General features: G+C 39.4%; 2 protein-coding genes across 4 annotated transcripts in view; both read left to right on the top strand.

Annotated features, from left to right (window-relative positions):
* The window catches only part of PCGF6 (polycomb group ring finger 6), a 35475-nt gene extending 27611 nt beyond the window's left edge, over positions 1-7864 (top strand). For all 3 annotated transcript variants that reach the window (XM_038578683.1, XM_038578684.1, XM_038578681.1), the window contains one exon: positions 6657-7864. In XM_038578683.1, the coding sequence (XP_038434611.1) occupies positions 6657-6713 (57 nt within the window). In that variant the 3' untranslated portion in view covers positions 6714-7864. The remainder of the gene's footprint in view (positions 1-6656) is intronic.
* On the top strand, positions 1237-1798 carry LOC119877695 (complex III assembly factor LYRM7-like). The gene is made up of 2 exons (XM_038578685.1): positions 1237-1344; positions 1574-1798. The coding sequence occupies exons 1-2, from the start codon at positions 1285-1287 to the stop codon at positions 1781-1783; spliced, it is 270 nt and encodes an 89-aa protein (XP_038434613.1). The 5' UTR covers positions 1237-1284; the 3' UTR covers positions 1784-1798.
* Positions 7865-20422: the final 12558 nt, after the last annotated feature.

Here is a 20422-nt window from a genome sequence, read left to right as displayed (position 1 = left end):
ATATTTGGATTTTTTAAAGAAATCACAAGTTTTGTAATTTTGCAAATAAAACTTACATGTAATTCAGTATTGGAAAGATGCTACAAGGCTGATTGTTCTTTATTGTGATATTACAGGTTATATTATCCTTCAGTTATATAGGTACACTATAGTTGTGATAACAGTTTGTCAGAGTAGTAAAAGTAATCAGCAATACAATGATTAGGGACCATTTTTTTTTTTTAAATGACTGTCATTATTAACTTGGATTTTGTGTGTGATTTACAAGGAGGAAAGAGGACTTAGTCACTTACTGTTTCTTTGAAAATGTAACTGGCTTTTCCTTGAGCAACAGTTTTCTTTATTTCCAAAAAGAACACAAAGATACATGAAATGTAATTATTTTTGCAATATAGCCAGCTTAGTGATGAATGCAATGGTGTTAGGACTTGGGGGGGAATGTCTGGGTGGCTCAGCAGTTGGGCGGCTGCCTTAGGCTCAGGTCATGATCCCAAGATCCGGGTTCGAGTCCCATATCGGGCTCCTGTGGGGAGCCTGCTTCTCCCTCTTCCTGTGTCTTTTCCTCTCTCTCTGTGTCTCAAATGAATAACTAAATGTTTTTGGGTTTTTTGGGGTTTTTTTTGTTTTTTAAAAGAAGAAGAACTTGGGAAAAAAGTCTTGAAGATATTTGGGTTGGAAAGTGTAAAGAAAAAGGGAAATCCCTTGATCAGCCTGCCAGGCTAATTGAGGAGTAACACATATATCATGTGGAATTGCTTGGAGCTCAGAAAAAGACAATATTACTAATAAACATTTCTTGAGCCCTTAATACTGCTAAACATGCAAAAGGATATGTGTTAACCTCTTTTTTTTTTTTTTTTTTTTAAGATCTTAAGTAATTTCTAGGTCCAATGTGGGGCTCAAACTGACCACCCCGAGATCAAGAGTCATATGCTCCACTGACTGAGCCAGCCAAGTGCCCCAAAACATGTGTTATCTTGTTTAAGCCTCACAACAACCTTAAGAGATAATAATTGTTACCTCCTTTTTTTCTTTTTATTTTTTTAAGATTTATTTGTATTTTAGAGAGAGAGTATGAGCATGTGCAAGTGAAGGGCAAGGGGCAGAGGGAGAGAGAGAGAAGCAGACTCCCTGCTGAGCCTGGAGCCTGACATGGCTCGATCCCATGACCCAAGCAGAAACCAAGGACCAGACACTCAAGCAGCTGAACCACCCAGACGCCTCTCCTATTTTCTGTTTTAAAATACTATTTTGAGAGAGGTGGCCGCCACGGTGAGGAGAGCCATGGGTCAGGCGGCCAAGGTTTTACAGCTCTTTAAAACATTACACAGGACCAGACAACAGGTTTTTATTTTATTTTTTTAATTTTTTTTAATTTTTTTTATTTTTTTAAATTTTTTATTTATTTTATGATAGTCACACAGAGAAAGAGAGAGAGAGCAGAGACACAGGCAGAGGGAGAAGCAGGCTCCATGCATCAGGAGCCCGATGTGGGATTCGATCCCAGGTCTCCAGGATCGCGCCCTGGGTCAAAGGCAGGTGCCAAACCGCTGCGCCACCCAGGGATCCCCAGGTTTTTAAAAATGATACCAGAGCATTAGAAGCAGCCAGAATAAAGATAAATGAAGAATTCAAAAGTAATAAAAGTGAAACTTCTCCCAAGAAAATAGAAGAGCTAATAAAAATAGGTTCCGATGTTGAATTGTTACTCAGAACATCTGTTATACAAGGTATTCACACAGACCACAATACACTAAGGACACCTGGGTGGCTCAGCGTTTGAGCATCTGCCTTTGGCTCGGGTCATGAATCCAGGGTCCTGGGGTTGAGTCCCACATCAGGCTCTCTGCATGGAGCCTGCTTCTCCTCCCTCTTCCTATGTCTCTGCCTCTCTCTGTCTCATGAATAAATAAATAAAATCTTTAAAAAAAATAAAATATTATTTTGAGATAACTTAAGGCTTAGAGAAAAATTACAAAAGTAGTACTAAAAGTTCTTATGTAGATACCATTCAGTATCCTTTAATATTAACACCTTGCCTTTAATATTAACACCTTGCATGACCATGGTACATTCACCAAAACTTAAGAAATTAACATTGTTGCAATACTATTAATGAAACTGCAGACAATGAGTTTTGCTAGTTTTCCCACTATTCTTTCTCTGTCCTACCTTACACATCCTATTTGTCGTGTCTCCTTGTCTTCTCCCAGTTTTTCAGTCCTTCCTTGTTTTCATGACTTTGATACTTTTAAAGAGTATTGGTCAGTTATTTTATAAACCGTCCCTCATTTGGGTTTGTCAGATGTTTTCTGATTACTAGATTGAGCATTTTTAGCAAGAATGCCATACAAGTGATAATGCCCTTCTCAAAGTATCATCAGAAGATATTTACTACTGATAGGTCTTTTTCTTTATAATTAATAATATTTTGGGAGATACCTTGAAACTATGCAGATAGCCTGTTTCTCCTTAAACGTTGCCCTCTATTCTAACATCCATTAGTGGATCTTATAGTTTAGAAAACTGACATGCAGAGGTTAAGTAACTTGTCCAGTGTCACTTGGCTGTATAGTGGTAGATGCAAGATTCAACTGTAGAAAAAAATTGAACTTAAAGTTCAGCCTTTTGGAGTGCTTGGGTGGCCCAATCAGTTAACCATCTGCTTTTGGCTCGATCATGATCCCCATGTGAGGGTATCTAAAGATGTTATTTACATTGAGAGAGAGAGTGCACACATAAGCAAGGGGAAAGGGCAGAGGGAGAGGGAGAAGCAGACTCCCCACTGAGCAGGGAGCCTGATGCCAAGCTTGATCCCAGGACCTCTGGACCATGACCCAAACCAAAGGCAGATGCCTAACTGACTGAGCCACCCAGATGACCCTTTAGTTAAAATTAAGCTTGCTTGATTAGAAATATAAGAAACTAGTAGTAAAATCCCAAAGTCATTGAAGTAGGTAGAAAATATTACTTCAAAAAATATTTACAGAGCACTATTCTAGACATGTAGTGAGTGAGATTCAAAGATGAGCAAGTCCCTAAACTTAAATAATCTAATGGTACATTTAAAGTTAAAGGCCTCAGTGACAAACAATATAAGTTTCACGGAGTCTTGGGACCTCTTAGCTAAATGAATGTTAATACCTCCTCAGTGGGAAAGCTAGGATATGGGACTTGAGGGAGAGAATGGTAGGAACTGAGATCTGGGCAGTTGGAATAAAACCATGTATGATTTTATAGGCCATAGTATGGACTTCGGATTTTAATTGAGTAAGATAGGAAATGATTGATTGGAGAGATTTAACCCGAGGACAGAAGTGACCTACTCTAACTTATGTTTTATTTATTTTTTTAATAATTAAAAAAATATTTTATTTACATATTTGAGAAAGATAGCAAGAGAGAGTATGAGCAGAGGAAGAGGGAGAAGTAGACTCTTTGCTGAGCAGGGAGCCTGATGCAGGCAGGGCTCAATCCTGGGGCTCCAGGATCATGACCTGAGCCAAAGGCAGACACTTAATTGACTGAACCACCCAGGCGTCCCTTTTTAAAATTATTTTATTTTATTGTTTTTATTTATTTTTATTTTTTTATTTGAGAGAGACAAGAGCACAAGAAAGAGAGAAAGAGATCACAAGCAGGGGGAGGGATAGAGGGAGAAGTAGACTCCCCACTGAGCAGGGAACCCAATGTGGGACTTGATCCCAGGACCCCAGGATCACCACCTGAGCCAAAGGCAGACACTTAACAGACCGAGCCACCCAGGGTGCCCTGACTTAGTTAGTTATGATATTATTTATTTACTCATGAGAGAGACACAGACAGAGAAGCAGAGACACAGGTAGAGGGAGAAGCAGGCTCCATGCAGGGAGCCCAATGTGGGACTCGGTCATGAGACTCCAGAATCACCCCCTGAGCCGAAGGCAGACGCTCAACCACTGAACTACCCAGGCGTCCCCTTGACTTAGGTTTTATTTACTTACTTACTTATTTATTTATTTATTTTTTGGACTTAGGTTTTAGAAGACCCATTCTGGTTGGATAGTTTAAGAAGACCAGGGATAGAAACATCTAAATATAAAATATAAATAACGCAGCCCCAGTGGCTCAGCGGTTTAGCGCCTCCTTCAGCCCAGGGCCTGATCCTGGAGACCCAGGATCGAGTCCTACGTCGGGCTCCCTGCATGGAGCCTGCTTCTCCCTCTGCCTGTGTCTCTGCCTCTCCCTCTCTCCCTCTTTCTCTCTCGCTTTCTCTCTGTCTCTCATGAATAAATGATAAATAAAATCTTTTAAAAAATAAAATATAAATAACATTTGTATCTATGTATATAGAATGTAAATATAATGGACATTTAGATATAATTATTTCATAAATGTTATTTTATACATGAATGTATACATAAACTTGTTTTGAAGTCTTAAAACAGTTTTTTTTTAATTTATTTTTTATTGGGTTCAATTTACCAACATACGGAATAACCCCCAGTGCCCGTCATCCATTCACTCCCACCCCCCCGCCCTTCTCCCCTTCTACCACCCCTAGTTCATTTCCCAGAGTTAGCAGTCTTTACGTTCTGTCTCCCTTTCTGATATTTCCCACACATTTCTTCTCCCTTCCCTTATATTCCCTTTCACTATTATTTATATTCCCCAAATGAATGAGAACATATGTCTGTCCTTCTCCAACTGACTTACTTCACTCAGCTTAAAACACTTTATAAGCAACACTTTCAGCTTAATATCTCAGCAAAAAATATATATATATTAAAAAAAAGAAAAATCTCAGCATGGGGGATCCCTGGGTGGCTCAGCGGTTTGGCGCCTGCCTTCGGCCCAGGGTGTGATTCTGGAGACCCGGGATCGAGTCCCACATCGGGCTCCCTGCATGGAGCCTGCTTCTCCCTCTGCCTGTGTCTCTGCCTCTCTCTCTCTTTCTATGTCTATCATAAATAAATAAATAAATCTTTAAAAAAAATATATATATATATCAGCATGTATATTGTTTCCCAAAATGTTTTCATTTCTGAAACATAACCATATGCAAAAAAATTAACATTTTATAAAATGTAATTTGTGTCCTTGTAAGAATGTTAATAGAATCTATTTGTGTTGTAATACAAATTTATTTACTTTGATTAGGCTAATTAGTCAATAATCTGGTGGTCCATGGGCCAAATGTGGTATGAGATTATGTTTTATTTGGTTTATTCTGTGTTTTAAATATTTTTGAGTTGAATTCCTTTAGCTAGACATCTGGTGTCTCATTTCCCAGTGGTCTCAACATTCCCTACGGATTCACATACCTAACTTACATATTCATCTAGTTACTTTCCTGGCCCTTGTGGGCATTTGAATTTGTGAACCCTTTCTAGAATTCTGGTGAGTTTTCGCTGGAATTGCCAGGAATAGAATCCAGATTGCAATGAGTTGTGTAGTGAATGAGAAATGAGGAAGTAGAGCCATGCAAGAGCTTAACAGAGAAGAAAGAGAGAGAGTAATAGAATGTGATTGCAAGACATGCATGCCACCATTCCCTCTTATGTGTTGCTCAAAATTAGCCCATTGCTCATGGCACACTTCCCCAATGACTCTTAGTTTTTAGCTAATTTTCTAGTTCTCAGTAAATTAAAAATAGCACTTAAAAATGTGGATTGTGGGACAGCTGAGTGGCTCCACGGTTGAGCATTCAGCTCAGGGCGTGATCCTGGAGTCCTAGGATTGAATCTCACATCTTCTCCCTCTCCCTATGTCTCTGCCTCTCTTTGTGTGTCTCTCGTGAATAAATAAATAAAATCTTTTTAAAAATAAAATTAAAAGGTGGATTGTTACCTGTATATAGACTTGGTGAGAACACAAAGGATTAAGATCTGATACTAAAAGGGGAGACAGAAACCAAAAAAGCAGATGAATAGATTCAGAAACATAGTGTCTGAAGTCATTTCCTATACGGTTAAGTTACCTAGTAACTGAAGACCTTACTGAGTTATAGAACAGTTTAGTCACTGTTCATAATGATGCCTGAGTATCAAAGAAAAGTTCAAGGGATGCCTGGCTGGCTTAGTCAGTAGAGTATGTGACTCTCACTCTCAGGATCTTGAGTTCAAGCCCCATGTTGGGTGTGGAAGCCTACTTAAAACAATAGTAAAAGAAAGGTTAAATTGTGTTGTGAACACTTGTTAAGACAGTTAAATTGTATGATACATTAAACAGGTAAGAGTTGCAACGTTTTCTTAGAATATTAAGCTGCATTTATATGGAAATCAATGTGTCGTTTCTTACTGAATTCATGATACTCTATGATAATTGAGTCTTTCTTTAGGGAAGCCCAATACTTAGGTGGTCTATTAAGTAGTCTGTGCAGAAAGAGAGATGTACCTCTCTTAGTTCTTTTCAGAGAACTGTTTAGCCATAAACAACCCTGGCTAGTTATGGAGTTTCAGAAGTACCTGTTGAAAGTCATTAAAAAGGCACATTGACAGAGAATGTTTGGTGATTGGGTGAATATGAATAAGCAAGGTTATTTATCTTGGACTCTTTATTCTCTTTAAATCAAAGAATTTCCCATTAATGCTGGGCTTTGAAAAACCTATCTGACTTAATTGTTCACATAACTGGTTTTCAAATAGTTACAAAACACTTTTTTTTTTTCTTCTCAGGATGGTCTGCTGGTCCTTCATTATGGTCTTGTAGTTTCTCCCTTGAAAATTACTTGAAGATTCTAGCAGCATTTGGAGGAGGGAAACAAAATAAGGAGGCTTCTGCAGGATTGCATTTCACCAAAGATTTCCACAAAACATGTAATTGCTACCACTTTGTGCTGTTTGAGGCATAACTTACCTATTTTCAGCACCAAGATTCATAGCATTTATAAGTACAATTTGGAATGATGGAATGCTTCTGCTTTACTAGAGACTATATAAAAAGCATCAATAGCTCAGGGGGAAATTTTCAAAGCATTAAATTTTTAAATTCCTTGTGATTTCAAATACTTTGACATTGATTTTGCTTCCTAACCTTTGACGTAAATCGGTTACTATTTTCTTCTTTGTTGAGCCATATCCCTTTCAGGTTGGTGGTTAGGATTCTGCTCTCTGGAATCATATCAGTTGGGCAGTCATCCTTTTGGAAAAGAAGTATGCTTTTGAACTAAAGATTCAAAGCCAGTCTTTGCTGAATTACAGAGTGTACCTCTCAGACAAAGACCAAAACTATTGACCACTTTTGTATGTTGCCATTGTACTTTGAACTTACATCTTTCATTTACCAGCAATACTACAGAGGTGATACTTACTTCTAAAAGGGATGAATTCTCATTTTGTGTGAAGAGCTGTCTCCTGCAGGGTTTATGGCCTATACCATAAGCCTTCACTGTACTAAAGACTTCTTTAAAATATCTTACAACAAGGGGTGCCTCTTTGAAACATTATTTTTATTCTTTGAATGTTAATTTGATTAACATTCATTTTATTTGAACACGTAGTTTGTCAATACCTTGTAATGCCACTGCTTCTGAAAGTAATAAAGAAACTTGAGTACATTTGCAAGTTTACAGAATACTTATTCATTGATTCCTCAGTAAGTCAACTTAATGTCTGTTTTCCCATTATTTTGTCACTGGGATAAAGAATACGGGTGTTTGAGAGTTTACTCACGTGCAAAGATTTCAGTTTTAAATGTTATTTTGCCTAAAATTAGCATTGTGATGCTTTCTAAAAAGATTTTTTATAGACCCTATTTCAGTATAAAATTTCCAACTCTGCATAGAAACAGTTACAAATGAATAAGGTTTGGCAATTGTTTTGTAAAGAATTTGTGAATTGTGTATAAATCTCTTCTAACATTTAATAAAAATTTTTAATAAAAATTTATTTTAACCTATTTTGAAATGTTCATATTTATTGTAGATTGAAACAAAAATAACCAAAATTCTTTAACAGGTATCCAAATTAAAGTTAAAATGCCATCAAATAGATATTTTATGGACATCTTCACTGATTTTACTAGATGCTGTTATTTGACAATGGACAGAATAGCAACTATGGAATTCATTGCCTCTTAAACATTTCTTGCACAAATTGCTTACTTGTCCCATGTTAACCTATCCGTGTCCCGGATCCCCAAGACTACTTTCAGGTTTAGTGTTTCACTAGAAGGGCTCCTTATACTTAAGCTTATAGTTTATTACAGTGAAAGGATACAGATTAAAATCAGAAAAGGGAAAAGCTGTATACCGCAGAGTCTAGGAGAAACCAGGTACAAGCTTTCAGTTGTCTTTTCCTCATATCTTTAATTCTTTCAGCAATGATATGTGACACGTGTAAACTGTTGCCAAACAGGGAAGCTCACCTGACCCTGAGTATCCAGGGTTTTTAATGGGAATCAGTTATGCAGTGTCTATATGATTGACTCAGCCATTGAGAGTCTAGCACCTACCCAGTAATCAAATTGATACAGCATGTCCCAGGGCCCCAGGTATACAAAAATAGGCATTCACCATAAGTCTCATTGTTAGGATAAACTATCTGGTGTGGCCCAAGGTCTCAGGCATACAAAGACAGGATATTCCAAGGGCTCTGTAACCGGAGGAGAATACTTTTTTAAAGTAGAATATTAAATGTAATTACTTGATAAATGCTTCTGCAGTGAACAAAAATAATATATCCCTTATTAGATATTGTGTGGATAAGATTAAATTGAAGGAGTGGTCTACTTCAAGGAACTCACAGCCTATGAGTTACAGGTCTCAATCTTTTTTTTTTTTTTTTTTTTAAGATTTTATTTATTTATTTTGACAGAAAGAGAGCACCAGCAGGGAGAGCAGCAGAGAGGGAGAAGCAGACTCCCCTGCTGAGCAGGGAGCTTGATGTGGGGCTGGATGCTGGGCTCAGTCCCAGGATCCTAGGACCATGACCTGAGCTGAAGGGAGATGCTCAACTGACTGAGCCATCTAGGAGCCCCAGTTCTCAGAATCTTAATAAAAAGCAAATGCTGGTAAATACTGTAAGAGTCACAAAAAGCTCTACCCTTTCTTTTTTTGCTCCCTCTGGACTTGACCTCCAAGAATCCCAAAGAACTAAGTTATATAACGTTATATCTATTTGACCTATTGCTACTACCAGGCAATAAACTAAACGAAGAATGCTGATTGATTAGCTTTCAAATTTGTACCCCTAAAATCAGTGTGATCTTGGGCTTCACCAACAGAAATACAGTTTCAGAGCAAGGGAGTTAATACTTCTAATATCCAGAGACACCTGGGTGCTCAGCAGTTTAGCACCTGGCTTCAGCCCAGGGTGTGATCCTAGAGTCCTGGGATCGAGTCCCACACTGGGCTCCCTGCGTGGAGCCTGCTTCTCCCTCTGCCTGGGTCTTTGCCTCTCTCTCTTTGTCTCTCATGAATAAATAAAAGCTTTAAAAATATATACTTCTAATATCCAATTCATATTGTGTCTGGTTCTGGGTAGCATACCCAACTACTGAGAGATGGAAGGGTAATGGGATAGGGAATAGAGAGAAAGAGACCAGAACAAAAACAAGAGATAAGGGTTAAGCAATTGCTTATGGTTAACTTGGAAAAGCAAAAAAGTATGGGTAAGACAATACAAGACAGCTGTCTTCAAATAACCAAAAAGTCAGACTTAGATGTGGGAAAAGCACAAGCAAGAGCAAACAAATGCCAACTTGTTGCCTCGGGTTAGATTGGCTGCCATCACCAGCAGCAGGCATTTAGCTTAGATGAAATAAGGTCAAAGTTTTTCTTCAAATGGAATTTTTACTAGAAACAAAAATACCCAAATATGCATGAATAAGATATATGAAGTATAGATTCCAGAGCCCAACATCAGTAGCTAAAAATAGATTTATTTGGCATAGCTGCAGGTCCCTTTGTTTTTGCCTAAACCCTCTCTAAGGTGATATTAAGTGAAGATGCTCAGAGGGATAGTTTGTTGATTAAGTTGTATTTTGGCAGAAGGTATGCTTGGCAGGTTTCTCAATTCCTCCCTTATTGCCATCTCAAACTTTTCTTTCTAGTATAGGCCAAAGTCGTTTCCTTTGACCTTAGGCTTCACTGAGCTTCCCCTCCGCTTCTACTGCATTGCTCTTCCCTCCTGATTCAGATACACTCTCATCTCATCTCTGACAATTCTTTCTCTGGACTCCAAACTAACACAGATCTTGCACACACACACACATACAATGACTCTCCTACAGTGACTTTGAATTCTTGAAAATGATACCTCTGACCCATTTATTTGCCCTATTTATCTTGCTCAAAGTGTATCCTCTGTGATTCAATCCTAGATGAATATTCTTGTAGAATCACCTTGTAATTGACTTATCAAATGTATGTGTGACTAATTTTAATTTTTTAAATTTTTTTCTTTAAAGTTCTAATAGTTGCAACCTTTGCAATTTTGTCATCTTGGAAACCCTTGGTAATAGAGAAGATTCAAGCAGATGCTGATTCTGAATATGTTTGTTTGTTTGTTTGTTTTGTTTAGTGGACCATGACCAAAAAGAGTAGGTCCTCATTTTTATCCTTTTTTCAGTATCTTCTGCACATGAGTTTGATTATTGGCCTCTCTTCAAAACTGAACTGATGAAATCTAAATTTTATCACCTTTCGAGATTAATAGTCATTTCTCAAATGAAATGTCATAGTGGTCTCCTGAAAGCTTACCATTTACTTACGTGGAATGGATATTATGGTTTAATCTATACTACATTTTTATTTTGTTCTGATGGTGTCTGTGGTTTTACAAAGGTTCTTATTGTGAAACTATTTTCATTTAGAGAACAGATTTTTTTTCCTTCAGATGTTTATAGGAAAATGTTTTCCCAAGAGTAAAGCTGATTAACGTTTTAAATTAGAGTTTTAAGAAGACAAAGGTTGCCAGGACAGATTTTTTTTTCCGCTCTAAAAAAACACATAGAGGCAGTATTGCATAGTGGTTAAAGACATGATTTTTTTTTTTTTTTCTTCATTCTGTGCTCCTGTAAGGGGCCCAGTCTCATCTGGCTGGCTTGGCCTCATGTTCCTACTGTCTCCTGATCCACTGCCTGTCTGGTGCAGTTCACAGTTCCAGGTGCTGTCTGCCACTCTGCTTTCACAGTGACCAGTTCAATTCATCTTTCTTGATGCTCCTGCTTCTGAAGCCTGAAGTTTCCTTTTCCTTGGCTTCTTTTAAGTTTTTCTTTTTCTTTTTTCTTTTTCCTTATTCTTTTAGAAGATCCAGAGAAGAATCTTTCTGATAGGTTCCTCAGATTTTATGGTCCTCCTCCATGTCTAGAGCCACATATTATTTTCACAGCATCTAGCCCAGTACTTGGCCTTAGCAGGGGCACCTGGGTGGCTCACTTGGTTAAGCGTCTGCCTTCAGGTCAGGTCATGATCCCAGGGTCCTAACATCCAGCCTCGTGTCAGGGTCCCTGCTCAGTGGGTAGTCTACTTCCCCCTCTCCCTCAGCCCCTTCCTAAGGACATGAATTTTGAAGCCAGACTGCATGGCTTTGATTCCCAGATTTGCTACTTGCAAGCTACATGATCTCAGACATGTATAATTTCTCTGAGCTATAGTTTTTCTTATCTGTAAACAGGGACAAAGGAACCTAACTCAAAGAGTTGTTATGAGAATTAATAAATATATAAAGCATTCAGGGCCATAGCTGGCATACAATCAATTACCAAGTTCAAATGTGATCCCTATGTAATCACTTCTTAGGTTACTTTGCTCCATTAGTTCCTTTCTAATGAGTAAGGAGGTCTATTAGTATTAAAAGATTTATGTTGAACCATTTATTATTTTTCCTGTCTTCTTTCTTACATGTTTTCTTTCTTCACCTCCTTCTATGGATAACCCCTCCTGGAGACAGGTAGGGACACAGGCTCTGAAGTCAGGCCTGGGTTCTGTGTTCACCCTAACTCTAGTCTTGGCTATGCTGTTTATACTTTGCAGATTAGGTTAGTTCATAGTTTCAGTTGCCAGGAGTTCATTTTGTTGAGTTCAAGGCTGGCTTGACGTAAGGATCAAAATTGTCTAGCCCTGAAGGACATCAGGAATTGTATATGTCATGTATGAATCCTTATGCCAGGAAATCATGGGAAATGGAAAGTTACACTTCTCATTTATTCATACTTACAGCATAACAGATGAACCTAAGTGAGTTTAATTTGTTTTGTTTTAATATTTTCTTAAGATTTTTTATTTATTTATTCATAGAGACACAGAGAGAGAGAGAGAGAGAGAGAGAGAGAGAAAGAGAGGCAGAGACACAGGCAGAGGGAGAAGCAGGCTCCACGCAACAAGCCTGATGTGGGACTCGATCCCGGGTCTCCAGGATCACACCCCGGGCTGCAGGCAGTGCTAAACCGCTGCACCACCGGGGCTGCCCTGTTTTAATTTTAATTTTAAGTAGGCTCCATGCCATATGGGGAGCTTGAACTCATGATCCAGAGATTAGGAGTCATATGCTCTACTGACTGAGCCAGCCAGCCAGGAGCCCCTTAAATTTGTTTTAAATAAGCACCTCTGGGGCACCTGGGTGGCTCAGTCCATTGAGCACCTGCCTTTGGCTCAGGTCATGATCCCAAGGTCCTGGGATCCAGCCCTGCATCAAGCCCACTGCTCAGTGGGGAGCCTGCTTTTCCCTTTCCCACTGTTACTCCCCCTGCATGTGCTTCCTCCCTCTCTCTTAGTCAAATAAATAAAATCTATAAATAAATAGATAAATAGATAAATGAATGAATGAATGAATAAATAAATAGCACCTCTAGAGGCACCTGGCTAACTGTCAGTAGAGTGTGCAACTCCTGATCTTGGGGTCTTGAGTTTGAGCCCCACGTTGGGCATAGGGATTACTTTTTTTAATATTTATATTTATTAATTTATTTGAGACAGAGAGAGAGAGAAAGAGAGAGAGCACAACAAGGGGAGGAGCAGAGGGAGAGGGAGAAGCAGGCTCCCTGCTGAGCACAGAGCCTCACATGGGGCTCAATCCCAGAATCCTGAGATCATGACCCAATGACACTTAACCTACTTAACCTTAAGACACTTAACCTACTAAGTCACCCAGGCACCCCACCCCGAAATTACTTAAAAATATATATAATGAGCACTTCCACGGAAAACTTTTTTTTTTTTTTGCCCAGCGCAGTAATCAGCAATTAACTAGACCTGCTATTGATTGTATTCCAAAACTCCAGCCCTTATGCTAATGACTGGCTACACTCTGCTAACATTCTATACTCCCTATTAATAAGAACATACAATAGAGCTGGAATGAAGTGACTCAGACCTACACAGCAGAGTCCACTTACCTCACCGGGGGGGGAGAGTAGTCATGGGGTGATCCACGGTAATTAATTGATGAGGAAGGGGGCCTGGAGACCTCTCCAAGATCAATCTTCATTTTTCTTTGTATCCTGAGCTTTCTCTATTTCTTTTTATTCAGAATCACTGAAGAATTGTAGAAACATAAATCTTTAAATATCTGCAATGTGACTCACTGAGTCTTATTACAATCCTGGGGTATGTGTCTGTGTGTCTGGGTGTTTCAAGGGAATTTAAGAAAGAATTTATAAATTTCAGCTAGTCACAACCCGCCCCTAGTAAGCTTATGGAATATAAAAACATGAGCTCAATCAAAGCATCTAAGAGATCAATAGAGGAAGAGAGAAGCCATTTGATCTACATAGTAACTGTTCTTTCCATCTTTTGAGAATTTGCAGCAGGGGATGGTAATTTAATAAAAACAATCATTTGGCCTTTTGTAAAGGGCATTCCCATATGAGATATTTGAAAATAGCAAAGGCATGATGACAAATCTAAACTATACATTAAATCTGAACATGCAGCAAAGCCATTAGTAGTGTATGTTCTATAAAGAAAAATAAAATTTCACATATGAGCTCTGTTTAAAGATACTACAAAGGTCACCTCTGTTATTTCCATTTTAAATTATTGTGCTTTCAGGCACACCAGCTTATTTGGTTCCAAGGGGGGAAAAATTTATTCTTATGATTTAGATGTTTTTCAGGACTTTAGAGATTTCTGATGATGTAATAATAAAAATAATCTCAGTTGGAAATCAGTGATGAGTGCTTATAAGCAAGCACTTCAAGCTATTTTTTCTTTTGTTTACATCAAGAGGTATTTCTGGCTTTTTCTCCCGGTTCTGTTTTGGAATCAATACTCTTATTAGATCTGGCTTATGTTGTCCTAATGGAATTTCTTCTAACTGAGATTGACCCAGGGTGGCTGTACATAATGGTCCCAGCTGGAGCAGAAGGTATAGATTTTGTAATTATATTTTTCTGACAGCTCCATAAATTCTCTATCAGTGGATTTTTTAAATTGAGGTGAAATTTACATGATATAAAATTAGTCATTTTAAAGTGTACAATTCAGTGGCATTTAGTATGTTCACAATGCTGTGCAGCTACCACCTCTAACTAGTTCCAAAAATTTCTATCAGTCCGAAATAAAACCCTTATACCCCATCACCCCCTCTCTTTACCCCTGGCAATTACTGATCTGTTTTCTGTTCCAATGAATTTTTTTTTAATTTTTTTTATTTATTTATGATAGTCACACCACAGGGAGAGAGAGAGAGGCAGAGACACAGGCAGAGGGAGAAGCAGGCTCCATGCACCGGGAGCCCGACGTGGGTAAGATTTATTTATTTTAGAGAGAGAGAGACAGCATGTGCACAAGGGACAGGGGTAGAGAAAGATGGAGAGAGAGTCTCAAGTGGACTCCACACACTGAATAAGAAGCCCAACACAGGGCTTAATCTCAAGACCCTGAGACCATGACCTGACCCCAAACCACGTCTGACCCCCAACTGCTCTACTTGGGCACTGCCCAATGAATTTTTTTAAAGATTTTATTTATTTATTTATTTATTTATTTATTTATTTATTTATTTATTTATTTAAGAGAAAGAGAGAGAGAGAACTTGAGTGGGATGAGGGGCAGAAGGAGAAGGAGATTCCCCACTGGACAGTGAGCCTGATGCAGGGCTTAATCCCAGGACCCCAGGATCATGACCTAAGTGAAATCAGGCACTCAACTGACTGAGCCACCCAGGTGCTCTTCACCCAGTGGATTTTTAAATACTTTTTTATTTTTTTATGGTTTATTTTTATTTATTTATTTTTGGGTTTTTTAAAATACATTTTTAAAACTATTTCATGTTTGCCTTTAGAATCATGAATGGTGGGATCCCTGGGTGGTGCAGCGGTTTAGCACCTGCCTTTGGCCCAGGGCGGGATCCTGGAGACCCGGGATCGAATCCCACATCGGGCTCCTGGTGCATGGAGCCTGCTTCTCCCTCTGCCTCTGTCTCTGCCTCTCTCTCTCTCTCTCTGTGCCTATCATAAATAAATAAAAAAAGTTTTTTTTAAAAAGAATCATGAATGGTGGTTCTGGACTTCCTGCTTGTGTTCACAAGTACATTCTATTTTTTAAAATATTTTATTTATTTATTTATGAGAGATACAGAGAGAGAGAGAGAGAGGCAGAGACACAGGCAGAGGGAGAAGCAGGCCCCATGCAGGGAGCCCAACTTGGGACTCAATCCTGGGTCTCCAGGATCATGCCCTGGGCTGAAGGCAGTGCTAAACCGCTGAGCCAACTAGGCTGCCCACCAGTACATTCTAGAAGTTTATCTGCAGGACTATATGAGATTTGCATTGTGTCTGGAGCTAAATTTTTTTTTTGAGCTAAAATTTGGACTCTAGTTTCCAGACAATTGGTCACATCTTTCCCTCCTCTTTAGCCAGTACAGTAAAATGAATTCTAATATCCTGGTTTTATTACCTCCTGAGGAACTGCCCCTTCTGTAATTTCCCGTCATTTCCAGGCCCTTTGATACTAAGCTATACAGTTACTTTTCTTTTTTTTTTTTTTAAGATTTTATTTATTTATTCATAGACAGAGAGAGAGAGAGAAAGAGAGAGAGACAGGGAGAGGGAGAAGCAGGCTCCATGCAGGAAGCCCAATGTGGGACTTGATCCAGGGACTCCAGGACCACACCCCAGGCTGCAGGCGGCGCCAAACCGCAGCGCCACCGGGGTACAGTTCCTTTTCAAAATTATTTTTTAACTCTTTTTTAAAAATTAGGTAATAGGGATGCCTGGTTGGCTCAGCGGTTGAGCATTTGGCTTTCGCTCAGGGTGTGATCCCAGGGTTCCAGGATCGAGTCTCACACTGGGCTCCCTGCAGGGAGCCTGCTTCTCCCTCTGCCTGTCATTGCCTCTCTCTCTGTCTCTCATGAATAAATAAATATGTCTTTAAATAAAATAAAATAAAAATTTGATAATAGCACCCAATCCAATTCAGGTTTTAGTAGGAGATGACTCAGTTCTTTGGGCTCAGAACCCAGTTTTGAGCTATCATGGTATCACTGCAATGCAGGAAGTTAATAGGTTCAGAAAGTGGGCAAAGTGTAGCAGTTTGCCTGTGGGACTTGGTGTTGCCAAAGGTTTCTGGGGCAGAAAAATCTTAAGTAAAACCCAGTAAGGAATGGAGGATAAAGATGATAAAAATAAAGATTCCTAGTCCCTCAAGTGAGGGGACTTTCTTTTATGAAGAGACGCATTATAGGAGAGAGAAGCAAGCATTGCTGTCCAAGGACCAAAGTGCAAATCCCAGATCTCTTATTCTGTAACATTAGACAACGGTTTTAACTTGTCATTCCAAGGCTCTATTTCTTCATTTGTAATATGGGTATACAAATACTACCTAAAGAGTGGTTGTGAAGCCTCAGCAATCAGGCAACAAAAAGAAATAAAAGGCATCCGAATTGGCAAAAAAGAAGTCAAATTCTCTTTGCAGATGACATGATACTCTATGTGGAAAATTCAAAAGATGCCACCCCCAAATTATGAGAACTCATACAGGAATTCAGCAAAGTGACAGGATATAAAATCAATACACAGAAATCGGTTGCATTTCTATACATTAACAATGAGGCAGAAGAAAGAGAAACTAATGAGTCAATCCCATTTACACTTGCACCCAAAACCATAAGGTACCTAGGAATAAACCTAATCAAGGAGGCAAAGGATCTGTACTCAGAAAACTACAGGACGCTCATGAAAGAAATTAAGGAAGACACAAAGAAATGGAAAAGTGTTCCATGCTCATGGGTTGGAAGAACAAATATTGTTAAAATGTCTATGCTACCCAGAGCAATCTATATATCCAATGCAATCCCTGTCAAAATACCATCAACTTTCTTCACAGAGCTGGAACAAACAAATAATCCTAAAATTTGTGTGGAAGCAGAAGACCCCTAATAGCCTAAGGAATATCGAAAAAGAAAACCAAAGCTAGGGATATCACAATTCCAGACTTCAAGTTCTATTACAAAACTGTAATCATCAAGACAGTATGGTACTGACACAAAAACAGACACATAGATCAATTGAACAGAATAGAGAACCCAGAAATGGACCCTCAACTCTATGATCAACTAATCTTCAACATAGCAGGAAAGAATATCCAATAGAAAAAAATCTTTTCAACAAATGGTGTTGGGAAAATTGGACAGCCACATGCAGAAGAATGAAACCAGACCATTTTCTTACACTGTACATAAAAATAAACTAAAAATTGATGAAAGATCTAAATGTGAGACAGGAATCCATCAAAATCTTAGAGAACACAGGCAGCACCTTTTGAGACCTCAGCCATAGCAACTTCTCCCCAGACACATCTCCAAAGGCAAGGGAAACAAAGGCAAAAATGAACTATTGGGACTTCATCAAGATAAAAAGCTCTTGCACAGCAAAGGAAACAATCGACAAAACCAAAAGACAACAGAATGGAGAAGATACTTGAAAATGTCTTATCAGATAAAGGGGGCTTATATCCAAAGTCTTAAAGAACTTACCAAACTCAACACCCAAAGAATAATAATCCAATCAAGAAATGTGCAGAAGACCTGAACAGACATTTCTCCAAAGAAGACATACAAATGGCCAACAGACCCATGAAAGGATGCTCAGCATCACTCAGCATCAGGGAACAACAAATTAAAGCCACAATGAGATATAACCTCACACCAGTCAGAATGGCTAAAATTAACAAGTCGGGAAATAACAGATGTTGGCAAGGATGTGGAGAAAGGGGAACCCTCTTGCCAGAGGATATTATGCTAAGTGAAATAAGTCAATCAGAGAAAGGCAATTATTATATGATCTCACTCATATGTGGAATTTAAGAAACAAAACAGAGGATCATGGTGGGGAGAAGATAGGAAAAAAATAAAACGATGAAATCAGAGAGGGAGATAAACCGTAAGAGACTCTTAACCATAGGAAACAAACTGAGGGTTGCTAGAGGAGAGGTGTGTGAAGGGATCAGGTAACTGGGTGATGGACATTAAGGAGGGCACATGATGGGGAAACCTGGGTGGCTCAGCAGTTGAGCGTCTGCCTTTGGTGCAGTGTGTGATTCTGGGGTCCAGGGATTGAGTCCCGCATTGGGCTTCCTGCGAGGAGCCTGCCTCTCCCTCTGCCTGTGTCTCTGCCTCTCTGTGTTGCTCATGAATGAATAAATAAAATCTTTTTTTTTTTTTTAAAAAGGAGGGCGCATGATGTAATGAGCCCTGAGTATTACGTAAAACTGATGAATCACGGAACTCTACCTCTGAAACTAATAATACATTATATGGGGATCCCTGGGTGGCGCAGCGGTTTGGCGCCTGCCTTTGGCCCAGGGCCCGATCCTGGGGACCCGGGATCGAATCCCACATCAGGCTCCTGGTGCATGGAGCCTGCTTCTCCCTCTGCCTGTGTCTCTGCCTCTCTCTCTCTCTCTCTCTCTCTCTCTCTCTGTGACTATCATAAATAAATACAAATTTAAAAAAATACATTATATGTTAGTTAATTGAATTTAAATTAAAAAAATTTTTAAAGCTTTTACTTATTTATTCATGAGACACAGAGAGAGAGAGGCAAAGACACAGGCAGAGGGAGAAGCAGGCTCCATGCAGGAAGCCCGATGTGGGGCTCGATCTGGAACTCCAGGATCACACCCTGGGCGGAAGGAAGACGCTCAACCGCTGAGCCACCCAGGTGTCCCTAAATTTAAAAAATTTAAATGAGTGTGAGGTTTAAATGAGATAATTCTCTTTATTGTCTACTACAGTGTCTGACACATAGTAGGTAGGTACTGAATAAATTAAAGCTATTATTAGTCTCAGGATGCAGGGGATCTCATTGTCTAATGAATCTGAAAGTCAAATTGGTTATCACTAATGTGCTTTGTGGACAGGCTTCCCTGCCATCTCCCAGACTCAGTTTGTTGTCCTGTTCTGTCATGACAGTTGGTGAAAAATACATATACATACAGAGAAAAATACAGAGAAAAATACATATACATACCCCTATTCTTACTGTTTTAAACTACCTTTTAGGGGATCCCTGGGTGGCTCAGTGGTTTAGCACCTGCCTTCGGCCTAGAGCATGATCCTGGAGTCCCGGGATCGAATCCCACGTTGTGCTCCCTGCATGGAGCCTGCTTCTCCCTCTGCCTGTGTCTCTGCCTCTCGCTCTCTCTCTGTGTCTCTCATGAATAAATAAATAAAATCTTAAAAAAAAAAAAACAACTACCTTTTATCATATGTGTTCTCCAGTTCATTTTCAGAAATGTTCAAGTTAAGCTAGTTAAACCATTATCCAGGCACAGAATATATGGTCTTGCATCATTTGATTTCTTCACTCCCTGCCATAAACTGTCCACTTAGTGCATGCTGTGTTTTAGACAGTATAAACACATGCAGGCTGTGTAATCCCAAGGCCTTGGCAAAGGAAACAACTCTAACTATGGATGCAAGGAGCAGAGAAGATAAATTCCCAAATTATTTGGGGTATAGTTGTCTCACTGAACTTAAACAATGCTTTCTTTTTTAAAAATTATATTTTTTAAAGATTTTATTTATTTATTCATGAGAGACACACACACACACACAGAGGCAGAGATACAGGCAGAGGGAGAAGCAGGCCTCATGCAGGGAGCCTGATGTGGGACTCGATCCCAGGACTCCAGGATCATGCCCTAGACAGAAGGCAGGCACCAAACTGCTGAGCTACCCACAGATCCCCTTAAAAAATATTTTGAGAGTGAGCATGAGCAGGAGGAGCAGCAGGAGAGAGAGAAGCGGACTCCCCCTGAGCAGGGAGCCCATTGGGGGGGCTCAATCCTAGGACCCTGAGATCATGACCTGAGCTGAAGGCAGCACTTAACCTACTGAGCCACCCAGGTGACCCCTCTTCTTTTTTGAGTAAGCTCTAGGTCCAACATGGGGCTCAAACTCATGACCCTGAGATTGGGTCGCATGCTCTATTAAGGCAACCCAGCACCCCCAAAACAGCACTTTTCTCAACTGCAGCAAGAACCACAAGACACAAGTTA

The sequence above is a fragment of the Canis lupus genome, chromosome 28, assembly GCF_011100685.1.
Source record: "Canis lupus familiaris isolate Mischka breed German Shepherd chromosome 28, alternate assembly UU_Cfam_GSD_1.0, whole genome shotgun sequence".
NCBI classification, from domain to species: Eukaryota; Metazoa; Chordata; class Mammalia; order Carnivora; family Canidae; genus Canis; species Canis lupus.
This window is presented reverse-complemented; position numbering and strand designations above follow the sequence as displayed.

Coding starts and splice junctions, on each gene's coding strand:
- LOC119877695 (XM_038578685.1), top strand. CDS start 1,285: ATGGGTCAGGCGGCCAAGGTTTTACAGCTCTTTAAAACATTACACAGG. Junction 1,345..1,573: donor TACACAGGACCAGACAACAG/GTTTTTATTTTA, acceptor AGGGATCCCCAG/GTTTTTAAAAATGATACCAG.